The following is an 18000-nucleotide window of genomic DNA, read 5'->3' as shown; positions in this document are numbered from 1 at the left end:
TTAAATAGTAAATATTGAATAGCAAATTATGAAGAGTAGAAAAATTATTTAGTAGATTGAGAAATAGTTATTGAATCTACAAGGTTCTGATGATATCCTAGTGGTGTAGGCCTCCATGATATCATCAGACTTACCTTGATTTAATAACTGTAACTATTATCCCTTTATTATCTGACAAATACCAGATGCTCTGTGAGGTTTCTCTAGCCTTGTTATCCTGATGTTATGTGCAGATGAGCACATTTTTTTGTCGATTTCATCTGAGACTTCTTTGACCCTTATACAGAAATAATGAGGACGGCATTGAAATGGCTTTCCTGGGCACTCGTGCGGGCTTGATGCGAAGCAATCTCTTTGTAGGAAAGGAGAAGCGCTCAAACAAGTAGGTGCAAATCATTAAAATGTGCATCCTCACCTTCCCTTCCTTGCCAAAGTAAGAGAATTTGCAGAGATGACTTCATGATTTACTGAAAACGAAACAAAATATCTTTTGTAGGAACATGGTAACTAATCAGTCAAGCTATTCTATTGAGCATTAAAACAGTTAATCGAATATTCATAGCAACTGTTGATAATTCTGGCAACTTGAAATTACATTGTGGGTGTTAATGGGTTCGTTTTAAGTGGAAAAACTTTTTTGTATTTGCTGTTTGTCGCAAAATAATAAAATTATATATAAAGAATACATTTACATTTTCATAACCATTTGTAAAGACAGGAAATATTCCCTGTAGCAAAAGTTGGGTCTAATGCTGTAATTAGCTGAATATTTGACAGGTTGCTGTAAATTGGGTTTTGCCACATATGGGTATAATTGGGAGGGGAAGTCAGTCAGGTTTCCCTTTCCTCCTACAAAACCTAACATCTGGTACTCCTTTATTATGATTACCGTACCAATTGTCATGGATTTTCTAAACCTTAAGTAATTGTCTCCCTGCTCCCTCCTCCTACATGGTATGATCAGGCCTAGCCCTTAGATTTTGGCTGGCAATTTCCTTGCAACTTTTCCCACTCCGCTGCCATAACTTTTCAGTTAGCACCTAAGAGTTTTAATTCTGCTCGAAGTTTAAAAAAAAAGACACTAGTTTGCTTATTTATTTATCTGATTCCTTGCATGGTTCCATGGATGCTATCTGGTACTTTGCCCAAAGTGAGCATTATTAAATTTGTTATGACAAGGGATATCCTCTGCTGCCCAGACTAATGATTTCTATTCATATCCCCTCCACTATGCAGAGGAAAAGTATAATGAGTCTCATGCCAGGTCTTGTGATATTGTGAAGCCAACCATAAACATTCTGAAGGTGCACTTCCACTGCCTCCATAGATCAGGGAACCATTCAGTATAAATCACTAGGATCTCCACAACAGTGGTGGCATACTGGGTTTTGCATATCCTTGTCTGATGAAAGGCCTTCCAATGGAGATCCCAGATGAACAGCTGAAGAACAAATGAGGCCCTGGAATCTGGAAGGAGACAGGTTAGACAACACCCGATAAACACTGCCTTCTCCAACCAATACATAAAGAGGTTACCCTCTCTTGTAGGCTTTACACTGACACAAACATGCTTGTCCTTAATGTCAACGTAGCACCTTGCCCTTTCCCTTCAACTATTTACAAAGCAAAGAAACTCCATTCTCCTTGTCAGTCCTTTCTAAATGAAATCCTCCAAACAAATCTGAAACAAAAAAATCTAAAGAGCAGACAGACTTCTGATCATTGGACTTCATATCACGTGTTTTTACTGTGCACACTAATATTTATAACATGTGCTTACTTCTTTTACTGGGTGTATTAATACTTCCCCAAAAAAATCCATTTGAACATACACATTAATATGTACAACAAATCCTTTCTTTTATCACCGTGTTTCCTCCTGGTGCCTCTTCATGCTGTTCTTAACCCTAGCCTGCTGTTCCACTTCAGTGCTGCCATTCTCGGGGCACTTCCACCCTATTTCCACTAGGCGGGAGGGCTATACATTCAGCCCAGTGTTTTATAAGAAAGTGGATATGGTGTGGTGCTGGTCATGGAAAGCAAGAGGATTAATTAATTCAAAAGCAAAATACTGTGGATGCTGGAAATCTGAAATGAAAATAGAAAATTCTGGAAATAGTCAACAAGTCAGGCAGCATCTGCGGAGAGAGAAACAGAGTTAAGGGTCGAAATCTTTACCTTGGAGTCGGATTGGGTGCGTACGGGCCGTTTAGTGAGTCGGGAATCCAAAGATTTGAACAGTGCGTTCTGCATTGTGCGTTGAACTCAATGGCACCAATTAAAATAGTCAGGCACGTTTCCCGGCCCAATTGAATGGAGTGGGTCTGATGAGGTCACCGATGACTCGTTTTCAGTGCGGATATTTAAAGCAGCCTTGCACACATCTCATTTGAAGTTTGCTGTACGATTGTTGAGGGTGATTTCCAGAGCTATAAATTACTGAATAACATTGACAAATCTGTGGTTCATGGAGCCACAAAGGCAGAGGGCAGCCCCAAGATTCCCAGATGCCTCCCTGGAAATGCTGGTCCAGGGAGTAAGAGCACGCAGGGAAGTCCTCTTCCTGACGGATGGCAGAAAAGGACCAGCAAAAGACACAAAGAGGGCTTGACTAGACACCGCAGAGGAGGTCAGCAGCAGGGATGTAGTGAGGAGAACGTGGATCCAGGGCCGCAAGAGATTCAATGATCTCATGAGGTCAGGAAAGATGAGTGTAATGCCACACTCACCTACATCCTGATATGTCTGTCACCCCAACCCCATCACTCTGCCTTCTCAAGCCTACTCCTGCACATCACTCCTCACACCAACCTAGCTTGCAGATCCACCCCTCTCTGTTTATGCACCTACTCACATCCCCATCTGACTAACCACAATCACCCTCATCTTAATGCAATCTTAGCAAGTAACACCACAGAAGGAGGCCATTTGGCAATGTCACGCCACTCCCTCATAGTCACCCTCTACAGATGTAGCCCATACATGCCTTATACTCATTCCATCACTCTCACTCAAAGTTCTCTTCTTTCCCTCCTTGCAGGAGAAGAGAGCCCACAACAACAGGGAGAGACAGTGAACCGGAGGTTGCTCTCCAGTTTTCACAAATTTGACAGCAGCAGAGGAGAAGGCCCTAGAGATCTCGAGTTGCAGAGCTGCTGACGGTGGGAGATGGAGCGATGGGAACCTCCCAGCAACCTGGTTACAGAATTAAATCTCATACGACCACAAGGCATGCAACAGTCACCCATGCAAGCAGCCAGTGCATAATGGTAATGTTACCCATTCAACACTCCTAATTCATCTCTTTACTCTCCCACAGGTCCATCAAGTGCCTCCTCCCACCACTGTCCAGTCGTAGGAGGAAGACGACTCCTCAGAGGAAGCTCCAGTCTCTGAGGGTGCACCGTCAGCAGACCCATGCGCACCCAGCACCAGCGCAGATATGCACACCTTGGTGGGTCCTGTGAAAGATACAGTACTGTAGTCACCTGGTGTCTCACACTTCACAAGTGAGCAAGAGCAGATGGTGTTGACAGGGATAGCAGTGGCGACTCCTCACCCAAGGGTGGAGGACGCCCCAAGCTCTGCTGAGCTGCATGCAGATGCTGAACCTCGGGGGCCATCGAGAAAGAGGGTGATCTTGGAGGGGCAGCAACAATTGCATGAGGCTCTGGCAGCTTTTGCAACTGCGCTGTGTGCAACTGTACAGAGAATGGAGGAGTCCATCTCCAAAATGAGCACCACCATCTCGCAGGTGATGGCGATGATGTGCTGTTCCATGGAAAGGATGACCACCTGCATGGAGCAGCAAATGCTTGCTGTGAACAATAGATTGCAGATGCTCATTGACCTCATCTCAAGGTGGAATACTAACGTAGACTTGGGCGTTCACTGCACCACTGATGTGCAGCAGAGTGCTCTCCAGCTCCTTGCTAGCAGGGAAGTACAGGTGGCCCTTGAGAGGGATGATGGTGAGAGGGGACATGGAAGTGGGGGCTCTTCTCAAAGCGCTCCCACTTATCCCTCATTGTCTCCCCATAGTCAGAGCCCACATGCTGCCTCGGATCCTGATGGCCGAGTCTGCCCCTGCACAGTTGCAGGAGGAGCAGTCTTTGGCAGGGCCCTCACAGGCTCCAAAACCCAGAGGTCATCCACCAAAAGTGTCTAAGCAGTCGCAGCAGGGAAGTGAGCAGCCTGCCTTTACCTCTGCTGAAGCCATAGGGGTTGAACCTCGTAGAAGCACTCGGAAAAGAAAAAAGACACAATCCTAGATGCACAAGAGTATGCACATGGTTGTATGAAAAAATGTTAATGTTAAGTTTCAGTTATATTTATGAAGCACATAAATTTATTTCTTTGCACAACTTTTCCAACTTGTCCAATTTTGCCTGCTACCTTGTAAGTGGCTTTGTCATTTGGAGTGAATGGTGAAACATGACTTAACCTCGAGCAATGGAGGTTTGGGTGACAGGAATGGTTTGATCATTGTAGGACTGCTTTGTGGTGTTGTGGGGGTGGGGGGGGGGTGAAGTTGGTCCAGCATCTGGCAGCCATATTGATGCACTTGTGCAAGTTAAGTAAATCTGGCCATTATGAGGCCATCCCGGGCCACCCGGGCAGCAATGTGCGGCACTGCTGGTGCCATCTCCACCTCAGGTTCCTCCTCCTCCTCCTTGTGTTCCACCTATTCCTCCTCCGCCTCCCCCTCCTCCTCCTTGTGTTCCACCTGTTCCTGCTCCTCCTTCTTCTCCGAAGAGCTGTGTGCTCTGCGCTTTGCTCCTCCTGCAGCTCCAATCCTCGCTGCTGTGCTATATTGTGCAGTACACTATTGTGCAGTGCACAGCAAACAGCAATGATTCTGGAGACCCTGCTGGTGCTTACTGAAGGGCTCCTCCAGATCTGTCAAGGCATTTGAAGCACATCTTCTTCATGCTGATTGGTTGCTCTATGGCACATCTGGTGGACATGTGGCTGTCATTATATCGCTCCACAGACTCATTACTTGGCCTCCTCAAGGGTGTCATCAGCCACACCTTCAGTGGATAGCCCTTGTCTTCAAGCAGCCAGCCGGTAAGTCTGTTTGGAGGTGCAAAGAGCTGAGGGAGGGTGGACTGGTGCAGTACAGAAGAAATCATGACAGCTGCCAGGGAATCTGGCGCACACATGCATGATGATCTTTTTATGGTTGCAGACGAGCTGCACTTTGAGGGAGTGGAAGCCCTTGCGGTTGACAAACACTCCTGGGTGATGTGGGGGTGCTTTGATGGCCACCTGAATGCAGTCGATGATGCCCTGTACCTGTGGGAAGCCAGCCAGAGCCGCAAAGCTGAGCGCTCGCTAAGTAACACTGGCTTCATCAGTGGCTGACTTGTGAAACGTGGCATTGGTCACCTGGATGATGCATCTGTGGGCGGCCAACTGCGAGATGCTGCAAATGTCTGCTGCAGATCCCTGGAAGGAGCCTGAGGCAAAGAAGTTGAAGGTGATAGTGACTTTGACAGCCACTGGTAAGGCGTGCCCACCATGTTATTTGGGCAGCCGGTCTTCTTCCAGCAAGCTACAAATGTCTGCGATGACCTGGCGCGATAGCCTGAGCCTCCTTTGGCAGTGCTGCTCAGCCTCTGCCTGCATACACTATGTTGGGGGTATCGCCTCCGGTGCGGTGCAGCCCTGTGCTGACTCCCTCTTTCCTGTGGAGCATCAGGTCATTGAGGAGAAGGCTGCTGTTGTGTTGCTGCTGCTGCTGATGTTGTGACTACAGCTGCTGGTGTTGTTGGTGCCTGGGCTCATTTTGGTCCTATTCTGAGGTCCAAGGTGAGACAGCATAAGCGGCACCCATGCTGATCTAATAGATGGCAGGTAAAGTGGAGATAAGAGGCTCAATCCCTCAATGCTGTGATAGTGACTTGCAATGTGGTTAGAGTGGCTTCCGAGGTTGCAGAAATGACCTGTAAACTCCTGACTGCTCAATCTCTGCACAAAATGGTGTCGGCAAGAGCCTTTCCCTTAGGCAATGAAGCAGGTGTAATGTGTGAGAATTTATGTGTTTTTTCCAGCTGTCACTTAATGAACTCACACAATGGCCACTGAGCTCCCACCTCGCCTTCACAGGCGAGGTTCCCGAGGTGCGTGAATCTCGTGCGCAAGAAGTTAAAGCCAAAACATGATGTTAAAAAGGCAGTTAAAGGTCTCTCAACAGGCAGTTAATGACGTCAATGAGGTCGCTCGCCTCTCCCGAGTGGGTCCATGATGCGTCCGAAATGTGTCCGATTAACTGCGGAAGTCAGCGGGATGACAACAGGTTCCCGATGCGCTGTCAATTTCCGTGAATTTAACTGCCGACCCACGCCCAACCCACACGCTCGGCACCGGGAAAATTCCGGCCACGTCTCAGGTTGATCAGGATTAAGGGCTATTGTACTGGATCCAAAGCCTAATTTTTTGTAATTTATTCAATGCCTATGTATTTAATTCGTTTGCAACTGACTGACTGTGCCCAAAGTTGTATCGTGTGTGTTATGGGGATATTTATTTAATTTTTTCATTTGTAGTTGATGCACTGCCTCTGAAGCCTAATTTGTATTTATCTAGGCTACATTTTTTGAGTTTATTAATACTCAGTTGGTCTGCTCCCCATAAAGCTGAACTGAATGTATTGAAGGTGGATTCATTAATTCCCGCTGGCTGCAATTATTGATTTAATTCTTGGCTGCAGCGTTCCTCCCGGTTGCTGCTAGAATGTGTTGAGGGCAGATTGATGTATTGGTTTAATTGCTGGCTGATGTAGTTGCTCTGAACTCCAATTGAATTTTTCAGGCCACATCCTTTATTTAATTACCGGTTGAAGTGCTGCTTGCCTCAATTTGTCTAGAATCACAGACAAGTGACAACTCTATCAATGGTTATGCATCTTCTATACAAAGGGTGAATATCTCCTATACACATGCATACAGGTCCTATATGACAGGTCTGTGGTACCCATTTACCATTTATACTGTGTGTAGTGCAACTGTCCTGCTGTAGGTAATTGGATTATATTGGTCCTCATTTACAGAATATAACTGGATTTCACTCCAGGTTAATTGCCTCCTGTTCATTTCCAGCCACTATGATGTTCTCCCACAGCTAGTCCAAGCCAAATATTTCTTCATGGTCTTGACCAGCAGTGGTCCATACCAGATGAGTTGAGATAACAATCAAGGATTTAACCCTGAGTGCTCTGAATCTAGTCCAGTGCTGTATCTGGATGTCTACAATAAATGCAACTATATTTATTCATGCCAGCAATTCTGCTGAAATGTTGCATTCAGTGTAAAACAGTTTTTTAATGTTACGAATAGGAAAAGCTCTACAGTGAAATCTAGGCGTTATTTACTGCTTGTGAAACCTAAAACGGATGATATGTTATTCCAAAAAAAGGAATTTATGAATATTGTAAGACAGTTCCAATCCAACAAACAAATATGGCTTACAACTTAATCCTTTTATTGCGTTCAACCAGGTCTTTAACACGTAATAAGAACATAAGATAAGAACATAAGAAGTAGGAGCAGGAGTACGCCATACGGCCCCTCGAGCCTGCTCCGCCATGCAATAAGATCATGGCTGATCATCGACCTCAACTCCACTTTCCTGCCTGATCTCCATATCCCTTGATTCCCTTAGAGTCCAAAAATCTATCTATCTCAGCCTTGAATATACTCAAAGACTCAGCATGCACAGCCCTCTGGGGCAGAGAATTCCAAAGATTCACAACCCTCTGAGTGAAATTCCTCCTCATCTCGGTCTTAAATGGCCTACCCCTTATCCTGAGACTATGCCCCATAGTTCGAGACACTCCAACCAGCGGAAACAACCCCTCAGCATCTACCCTGTCAATCCCCTTCAGAATCTTGTATGTTTCAATGAGATCACCTCTCATTCTTGTAAACTCCAGAGAGTACAGGCCCATTCTACACAATCTCTCATCATAGGACAGCCCTCTCATCCCAGGAATCAATCTAGTGAACCTTTGTTGCACTCCCTCTATGGCAAGTATATCCTTCCTTAGATAAGGAGACCAAAACTGTGCACAGTACTCCAGGTGTAGTCTCACCAAGGCCTTGTACAATTGTAGCAAGACTTCCTTACTCTTATTCTCCAACCTCCTTGCAATAAAGGCCAACATGCCATTCGCCTTCCTTATTGCTTGCTGTACCTGCATGTTAGCTTTCTGTGTTTCTTACACAAGAACACCCAAATCTGTCTGAACAGCAACATTTAAAAGTTTCTCACCATTTAAAAAATATTCTTTTTTTCAATTCTTCCTACCAAAGTGAATAACCTCACATTTCCCTACATTATACTCCATCTGCCACCTTACTGCCCACTCACTTAGTCTATCTATATCCCTTTGCAGACTCTTTGGGCTAGATTTTCAGTTGCTTGCGCCAGCAGTTAGCGCCTTAAGAGAAGTGATTTTCGGGCGCTATGCGTGTAGCGCCCGGGCGCAGCGCAGTTTGCGCCCCGCCCCAAATTAAGTTGCCCATTAGCGCCGGCGCAAAGTTTAGCGGCCGCCCGGATGCGCGCGCAGAAAATGACGTCACATCCTCGTGCAACGCCCTTTGGCCGCCCCGATTGCAAACTTCAGTTGGACCGCCCGATTGTGCGGCTGGCGTCCAGTGCGTTTGTAAAATGGAACGCAACACACCCTGGGGAGCGCAAATTAAAGGGCCCTCCTCCTGCACTATCATGGAAGGAACCTGTGTGTTCTGAATGGTGTATTTATGTTTCCGGCCACCATCACCATCTCCTCCTCCTCCTCCTCCTCCTCCTCCTCCTCCTCCTCCATCATCGTCTTCGTCTTTTCCCCCCCAGACTCTGCCTTTGCAAAAAACACATGCACCCTTCCCCTTTAAGAGCTCACTGGCACCAGAGTGTCTGCCGTGCGCTGCGCCCTGCACCGCCGGCTTAGCGCCTAAAGATAGTAGTGGAACGCCTCTTTTAGCGCTCCACCAACCTCTTCGGGCGAAGCCACTGAATTTCCGGCAACGGGGCGCTACTTTGGGGCGGGCGCTAACTTCGGGCGGGCGCTAAGGTTAGCGCCCCAAAACTGTCTATACTGAAAATCTAGGCCTTTATGTTCTCCTCACAGTTTGCTGTCCCACCTAGCTTTGTATTGTCAGCAAACTTGGATACATTACACTCGATCCCTTCATCTAGGTCATTATTATAGATTGTAAATAGCGGAGGTCCAACACTGATCCTTGCGGCACCCCACTAGTTACAGCCTGCCAACCTGAAAAAGATCTGTTTGTCTCTACTCTCTGTTTTCTGTCCATTAACCAATCCTCTATCGATGCTAATGGCCCAGTAATTCGGGTCCAAATGCGTGAGTACGGTCTGGGTCCTCACGCATCTGGCCGGATGAAATGCCGGCGTTCAGGAAACACCGTGCATGCGGAGAACGCCGGCATTTCCGGTCCTCTGAACGAAGGGGTTCAGAGGCACAGCACGTGCGACTGCACAGGCAGCGCGTGCGCAGTGAACTTCGTCGATTTCATTCATGGATTCAGTGAGGGTAAGTCCTTACAAGTTACACTTGAAAAAAGCATGTGTAAAGTTGGTCCAAGGCTGCGGAGGAAGATATATTTTATCGTGGAGCTTCTGAAAGGCAATATTTTTGTTTGGGAAAGGGAGCAAAGTTATTTTAAGAAATGCTGAGGTTAGTTTTAAAGTTTAATTTTTTTTTTTTAAACAGGTTTTCAGTACGGTAGGTAGAAGGAGCAATTGTGGCTGTGTGAATTGAATGTGAGAATGAGTGTTCTAAAATGAGTAATGTAACATTTCCAACACTTTTAAGAAAGAAACTTTTCATCAGTAATAAGTAATTATGTATGTATGTATGTCCACATATATTCCTTTACGTATATGTATGTATGTTTTATATTCCTTTACTTATGTGTATGAATGTATGTTTTTAATTATGATTTTCCAATAAGTTACCTTCTCTGAAAGTCATAATTAAATACATACATTCATACACATAAGTAAAGGAATATATTCATACACGCAAAGGAATATATACAGACATACATACATAATTACTTAAAAGAATATATTACTGATGAAAAGTTTCTTTCTTAAAAATGTTGGAGTCATTTTCACATTTAATAAACACAGCAAATTCAATTCACATAGCCACAATTGATCCTTCTACCTACAGTACTGAAAACCCGTTTTAAAAAACAAAAATAAACTTTAAAACTTACCTCAGCATTTCTTAAAATAACTTTAATCCCTTTCCCAAACAACCGCAGCCTCTGGAGCAACTGTACTCATGCTTTTTTCATGTGTAAGTTGTATTGACTTGACCTCACTGAAAGCATGAATGAAAGCAGCAAATTTTACTGCGCACGCGCTGCCTGTACAGTCGCACGCGTTCTGCCTCTGAACCCCTTCGTTCAGAGGACAGGAAATGCCGGTTTTCCCCGCACGCGCTGTGCATGCTGAAAACCGGCATTTCCTCCGGACAGACGCGTAAGTACCCCGACCGTACTCGCGCGTTTGGAAGGGAATTACTGGTCCAACATTTTACATGTCAATAAAATGAAAAATTTAACAATTGCACGATTTGCCCCCTCGCATCTGCGACTGAGGGTCCAAGGAGGTGCATTGCGCAACAGGTCATCGTCGTACGTATCCTCACACTGTTCCCTTTCGGGAACTGTATGAAGTGGTGGAAGGATTTCTGGCCACGTTAATACTCCTTCCGTGACCATAACCATCTTCATACCAGCCATTAGGGTGGTTAGTCCTATGGCGTGAGGGTTTTACGGGCTCCCACAACCCATCTGAGGGGGGAGGCCACCCACACCCGCGGACGCAAGTATCCCGCTGGATGTCCACCCAGAATTTATAGTTGGAGCTCCGACTCCACTTGCCGGGACTGTCTGGAGCGGGGTTTGAAACCCTACTCCTTCTGGCCCAGCGGCGGGGATGCTTACCGCTACGCAAAAGGCCCACTCCGCGCAAAAGGTGACACCCATACGTTTCCTGCGCCTTTTCCCTCCCCGTGACTGGAGCCCTATGCTGCCACTTGAAAGACCAAGCTATCATCTGTCCTTTTTGCGGCGCCTTTGACTTCTCATTACCAATGATGAGCAGGCGCTGCGCCTCCACCTCGTTGAGGAGATTGCTGAGGTCATCATCAGTTCAATTGTGAGTTCTTTTAATGCCATGAATTGTGCTCATTCCAGCCATTTCACGTTGCTAATCGGATTGGGCCTTTGGCGTAGTGGTAGGATCCCCGCCGCTGGGCCAGACGGGGTAGGGTTTCGAACCCCGCTCCAGACAGTCCCGGCAAGTGGAGTCGGAGCTCCGGCTCTAAATTCTGGGTTGACATCCAGTGGGATATTTGCGTCCGTGGGTGTGGGTGGCCCCCCTCCTTGTATAGCTTGTGGGAGCCCGTAAAACCCTCCCGCCATAGGACTAACCACCTTAATGGCTGGTTCAAAGATGGTTACGGTCACGGAATGAGCGTTAATCACGGCCATAAATCCTTCCACCACTTCATACAGTTCCCCAAAGGGAACAGTGTGAAGACACGTATGACGACGACATTGGTAAATAAATAAATGGAATAAAAAAAATTATTTTAGGCCTTTTAAAAGTCTTTAAATAGCTTTAATTCTGTTTAAAACTACTTCAGATTCTTCAAAATAATGTAAACGTTTTTAAAAGTTTATAAAAGTTACCAAAAGCTTCATAAAAATACCAAAAACCTATTTAAAATGCTGCTTTGCATGTAAAAATGCTTAGCAGCTTGTGAGAAACATTGGGGGCATGTCCTATTAAACTGAGACCTCAAGGGGCGTGTCTCACTTGCACAGCGCGCTCCAGGCTTCGCGCTGGCTGCACTCCTGGGCGGCGTGATGTCAGACGCTGCCCGGGATTCTTCTTTTTCAAACACGAATTCCAGGCGTCCCTGGAGGTGAAATGTCAGCGCGTCGGGTAAGTGCATATCAGGGGCTTGCACGCGCGGCAAGCCACCGACCCGAATTACTGGGCCAATATATTACCCCCAACCCCATATGAGTCCTAATCTTGTGTAATAACCTTTTATGTGGCATCTTATCAAATGCCTTTTGGAAATCCAAATATACTACATCCACTGGTTCCCCTTTATCTACCCTAAAAAACTCTAATAAATTTGTCAAATGTTATGTTCATAAATAAATAGATGTTTTTATTATGAACAGCTAGCTTGTGCTAGTCATTTATTCAGCCATGTTGACTTGTATACAGTAGCCATGTTGACTCTCTCGACCAGTGCCTCGTGTTAAACAAGACAACCCATATAGATGTAGCCCACTACTAAAACATACAGCTACACCTAGTGTACCATTCTAGAATGACATGTTACTGCATATCATTACATCCCCCTTCCTTTGAGGTTAAACAAAATCAATATCAATCAACTTTCAAGAAAAACGATAAAGATGATATCAGTAACATTTTTGTTAGTGCTCCATAAACCTTCGAATGAACTTGTTTTTTTTTTACATAACGACATAAACATTTTTTTTTAAACATCTTCACAACAGTCAACACATCTTCAAAGCTTTACTTTATGAACTCTAAGCTTTTCATTCTTTTATTATAGTTTTCTTTGTACTCAAAGATTAAGTCTATCAGGCTTTTTTACTTCACGTGTGGATCTTCTCAGCACAGGTAAGTCTGATGTGTTTGCATGAGAGCCTGTATGTGTGTTTGCGTTAGATTGTTCTGGTGGTGAGTAACAAGATTCAGTTGCGGCATTGTCATTGATTTGCCCTTGGATAGTTTCTTGTGTTTTCAGGAGGGAACGGCGGTTCCTCCTGAGAATCTGTCCTTCCTCAGTTCTAACAGTGTATGACCTTGGTCCTACTTCCTCAAGAACTGTAGCTTTCCTGTTCCATGCATTTGGATCCTCAATCCTGACAACATCATCCCTCGTCAATGGTTTCATAGTTTTGGATGACTTGTCATAGTATGATTTCTGTTTCAGCTTTAACAGGTGAAGTCTCTGTCTCAGTTCCTTACTCTGCTTTTCTTTTGCACAGCAGGGTAGTGTGGTACGCAACTTGCGACCCATTAGGAGTTCAGCAGGTGAAGAACCACAGTCTAAAGGGGAGGCTCGGTAGCTCAGCAGGGTGAGATAAGGATCAGACTTGCTTTCTTCAGTAGCTGTTTGAGAACTTGAACACCTTTCTCTGCCTTACCATTCGACTGAGCATACAGAGGACTGGATGTGATGTGCTGAAAGTCATAATGTGCTGCAAACTGTTGCCACTCCTTACAGTTGAAGCACGGACCATTGTCGCTAACGGCAATCCTGGGAATCCCATGTCTGGCGAAGATGGATTTAATATGCATTATGACACTGCTTGCTGATGTGCTTGAGAGCAGCGCCATCTCAGGATAGTTAGAATAGTAGTCAATCACTAATAGATAGTCTTTACCATTCAGATGAAAAAGGTCCATACCAACCTTTTGCCATGGTACTGTTGGTAAGTCAGCTACTATCATTGGTTCCTTTGCTTGTTTGTTTTGGTGTTTCTGACATGTCTCACATTTGCCTATCATGTTCTCAATGTCCTTATTTATGCCAGGCCAATAAACAGTGTCTCTTGCTCTCCTTTTGCATTTTTCAATTCCGAGGTGTCCCTCATGAATCCTTTTGAGCATGTCTCGACGTAGAGCCTGTGGAATGACTATTCTGTTCTGTCTTAGTAATAGTCCACTTGCGACACTCAACTCTGACCTGATGTGATAGTACTTTGGACAGGAACCTTTTGGCCAACCATGATGAATGTTCTCTATTACTGTTTGTAACACTGTATCTTTTACTGTTTCTTCTGTTATTTGCTTTGATTTTGTGTCTGACACGGGCAGCGCAGCAGTGACCATACTCACATGAACATCCACGTCTTCGTCAGTAGAGCTCACATGACTCATTGTGGGTGCTCGGGATAGTGCATCTGCTAACACTATGTGTTTGCCTGGTGTGTAGATCAGTTCAAAGTCATATCTTTGCAGCTTCATCATGAGTCGTTGAATCCTTGGAGACATCTCATTCAGGTTTTTTTTTACGATGGCAACCAATGGGCAGTGGTCTGTCTCAACTGTGAAAGTGGGAAGTCCATATATGTAGCCATGGAACTTTTCTAGTCCAACTACCAAGCCTAGACATTCCTTTTCAATCTGGGCGTATCGACACTCAGAATCAGTCATAGACCTGGAGGCATAGGCAACAGGCTTCCAATCTTCACCCTCTGCTTGTAGCAAGACCACGCCTAGGCCATCTTTTGATGCATCCGTTGACACTTTGATTCTCTTTGTTGGGTCAAAGAAGGTGAGTATAGGTGTGGTTGTCAGCACTGTTTTGAGGTTCATCCACTCTTGGTCATGTCTTTCTGTCCATGCAAACTCATTTGTTTTACGTAGCAGGTCTCGCAGACAGGCTGTCTTGGCTGACAAGTTAGGAATGAACTTTCCAATGAAGTTTATCATCCCCATGATGCGTAGCACTCCTTTTTTGTCAGTGGGTCGGGGCATGTTGAGTATGGCGTTTACTTTTTCCATATCTGGCTCTATTCCTTTACCAGATAGATTATCTCCTAGGAAAGTGACTTCCTGGACGCCAAACTGACACTTGGCTTTTGTTGAGCTTCAGTCCATTCCGACGTATGCTCTGTAGCACTTTAGTCAGTCTCTCATTGTGTTCTTTCAGTGTGGAGCCCCAGATGATGATGTCATCAACATAGACCCGAACTCCTTCCAGACCTTCAATTATGTGTTCCATCACTCTATGAAAGATTTCAGATGTAGATATTATCCAAAAAGGCATTCTGAGGAAACAATACCTGCCAAATGGTGTGTTGAAGGTACAGTATTTGGTGATCTCTTCATCCAGTTTTAGTTGCCAAAAACCTTGTGAGGCATCGAGCTTTCAATCAATCAATCAATCAATCAACTTTATTGTCATTGTTAGTGCACAAGTGCAGTACAACGAAATGTAGGCTTGCGGCTCCCGAGAGTGTACATTTAGATTAAGACATTTAAACGTTCAACATTCATTTGGCTTGTAATACGTTAACATAAACCTAATAAAGTGCATTGGCAGATGTGCAGGCTTTAGAGTTTATTTGTGGAGTTCAGTAGGATGACAGCCCTGGGAAAGAAGCTGTTCCTAAATCTGAGGAAACAATACCTGCCAAATGGTGTGTTGAAGGTACAGTATTTGGTGATCTCTTCATCCAGTTTTAGTTGCCAAAATCCTTGTGAGGCATCGAGCTTTGTGAAGTATCTGGCACCTGACATTTCACTGGTGATTTCTTCTCGCTTGGGAATCTGGTAGTGTTCACGTTTTATGTTTGCATTTAAGTCCTTTGGATCCATGCATACTCTTAGATCATTGTTCTTTTTCTTTACACATACCATGGAGTTAACCCAGTCTGTTGGCTCTTTGACTTTCCTGATGACTCCTAGTGTGGTCATTCTGTCCAGTTCTTTCTTGAGCCGGTCACGCAGGGGTGCTGGAACTCTCCGTGGAGCATGTACCACTGGCTGAGCATCCTCCTTTAGCTGGATCTTGTAAGTGACTGGTAGAATTCCAAATCCTTTGAACACATCCTGGAAATTACTCACTACAGAATCCATTGAGTCATCTGGTCTGCTTATGGCACAATTTATACGGTAGACTCTCTTGACCAGTTCTAAGTCCTCACAAGCTTTGTCACCCAGTAGTGAATCAAGTCCTTCAGCACAACAGAAAACATGAGATGATGCACTTTGTCTTTGACTGTCACTTTAAGTCTGCATACAACTAAGCTATCTATTTTCTGTCCATTATAGTTCTTCAGTAGTACTGACTTTTTCTGTATTTTGGGCTTTTCTTTCATATTTTTAATGTCACTCATACTGATTGAGTTTGCTTTTGCCCCAGTGTCTAGTTTCAATGTAACTAATGCTCCATTTACCTGCAGTGGCATCATCCATTTGTCCTCTTTTACTGCATTAACTTTATGTTCAGCATTGTCCATTCCTGAGGGCTGCACATTTTCTGTATCCTTTTCTATATTGTCACATGATACCATTCCTACAAAAAATGTCTCACTTAAATCAGTGTCCTCTTTTACTGCATTAACTTTATTTTCTTTCTTTGTTATTACTTTTGAAAAGCATTGTTTGGCAAAGTGATTCTTTCCATTACATTTTGTGCACATTTTCTCAAACACTGGGCATTGTCTTGACTGGTGCTGGTAACCACAGTGTTTACAATTGAAAGTTCCATCCTCCGATTGCTTTGCATTCCTGTTCTGCCCATGTTTCTTCCCCTTGCAGGACACAGCACCGACAGCTGCACTGTCACTCACTACAGTCGCACCATTATTAATTTCACTGAAAGTCTTTGCATGCTGCTGAGCTAGCTCACTGGCATGGCATATTTTCACAGCATCCTCCAATGTCAGTTCGGTTTCTCTCAACAGACGTTCCCTGACCTTTTTATCATGAATACCAAACACAATCTGGTCACGAATCATGGATGATTTCAGTTTAGAGAAATTATATGTCTGTGCTTTCAGTTTCAGATCGGTCACAAAGCTATCAAAAGTCTAATTTCACTGCTGTGTCCATGAACGGAACACGTACCTCTCATAGGTCTCGTTCTTTTTGGGAGAACAATGTGTATCAAACTTCTTTAGCACGTCGTCCATTTTTTCTCTGTCCTCCTCTTGATCAAATACAAACGTATTAAATACCTCTATCGCCTGCGGGCCTGCAACCGTGAGCAGCAACGCTATTTTCCTTGCGTCTGGCTTTGTACCGAACCCGATGGCGGCAATGTAGAGTTCAAATTGTTGTTTGAAAGTCCGCCAATTGCAGTCGACATTCCCCGTGAGTTTCAAACCCTCCGGTGGCTTCAAATTCTCCATGTCGCATTTCGCAATATTCAGCAGATATTACCACTCCTGGTACCATGTTATGTTCATAAATAAATCATAAATAAATAGACGTTTTTATTATGAACAGCTAGCTTGTGCTAGTCATTTATTCAGCCATGTTGACTTGTATACAGTAGCCATGTTGACTCTCTTGACCAGTGCCTCGTGTTAAACAAGACAACCCATATAGATGTAGCCCACTACTAAAACATACAGCTACACCTAGTGTACCATTCTAGAATGACATGTTACTGCATATCATTACAGTCAAACACAATTTCCCTTTCATAAAACCATGTTGACTCTGCCTAATCATGTTATGATTTTCTAAGTGCCCTGATACCACTTCCTTAGCAATGGATTCCAGCATTTTCCCGACGACTGATGTCGGGCTAACTGACCTGTAGTTCCCTGTTTTCTCTCTCCCTCCTTTCTTGAATAGCGGTGTTACATTTGCGACCTTCCAATCCGCTGGGACCATTTTAGAATCTAGGGAATCCTGCACCTCAGCAGAAGCTAAACAGCACAGTCAGCTAAATAGTACCTTGACGCATTAAACCCTAAAGAATCCTGAGAATGAACAACACTAACCATTTCATTATTTCTAGATACAATACAAATCCACAAGCCATTTATAAGTAAAAAGAAACCAAAAACCTTAATCATATGAGATTAAACCAAATCCTAAACCTACATATATATGTATGCACGACTATGGCATCTTACAATATGAAATATTCTGAAACTCAACTCCCATTCCAGATTTTTATTATAGCAATGGCTCCACCTGCAGGAAAAATTTTAGAAACTCAGAAAAAAATAAAATCCACAAAAAATACCAATGACTTGGGTAAGTGTTGAATTTGTCCTGAAGAAACCAGTAAGCTCTGTGGTTCAACTTCAACAGAGTTGTGTAAATATGCATCAACATACATGTGACCGTGGTATAGTGAGGAACCTGTTTCAGAAAACCTAGAAATTTGAATGGTCCAGATCCTGTCTAGCAATCCAAAATGAGCCTTTGTGTGAGAAG

The 18000-nt window shown here is 44.3% G+C and overlaps 1 protein-coding gene across 14 annotated transcripts in view; it reads left to right on the top strand.

The window, feature by feature from the left end:
• Positions 1-18000, top strand: part of LOC147106116 (voltage-dependent calcium channel subunit alpha-2/delta-4-like) — an 888222-nt gene that overhangs the window by 396237 nt on the left and 473985 nt on the right. For all 14 annotated transcript variants that reach the window (XR_015081361.1, XR_015081362.1, XR_015081363.1 and 11 more), the window contains one exon: positions 287-382. Coding sequence is in view for 11 of the 14 variants with exons in the window: in XM_086008903.1 (XP_085865029.1) it covers positions 287-382 (96 nt within the window). In the remaining 3 variants the exon portion in view is untranslated. The remainder of the gene's footprint in view (positions 1-286; positions 383-18000) is intronic.

Source organism: Somniosus microcephalus, chromosome 16, assembly GCF_052327205.1.
Source record: "Somniosus microcephalus isolate GS21.2 chromosome 16, FLI_Smic_1.0, whole genome shotgun sequence".
In the NCBI taxonomy this organism is placed as follows: Eukaryota; Metazoa; Chordata; class Chondrichthyes; order Squaliformes; family Somniosidae; genus Somniosus; species Somniosus microcephalus.
Note: the sequence above shows the minus strand (reverse complement) of the source record. Positions and strands in the feature narration are given on the sequence as shown.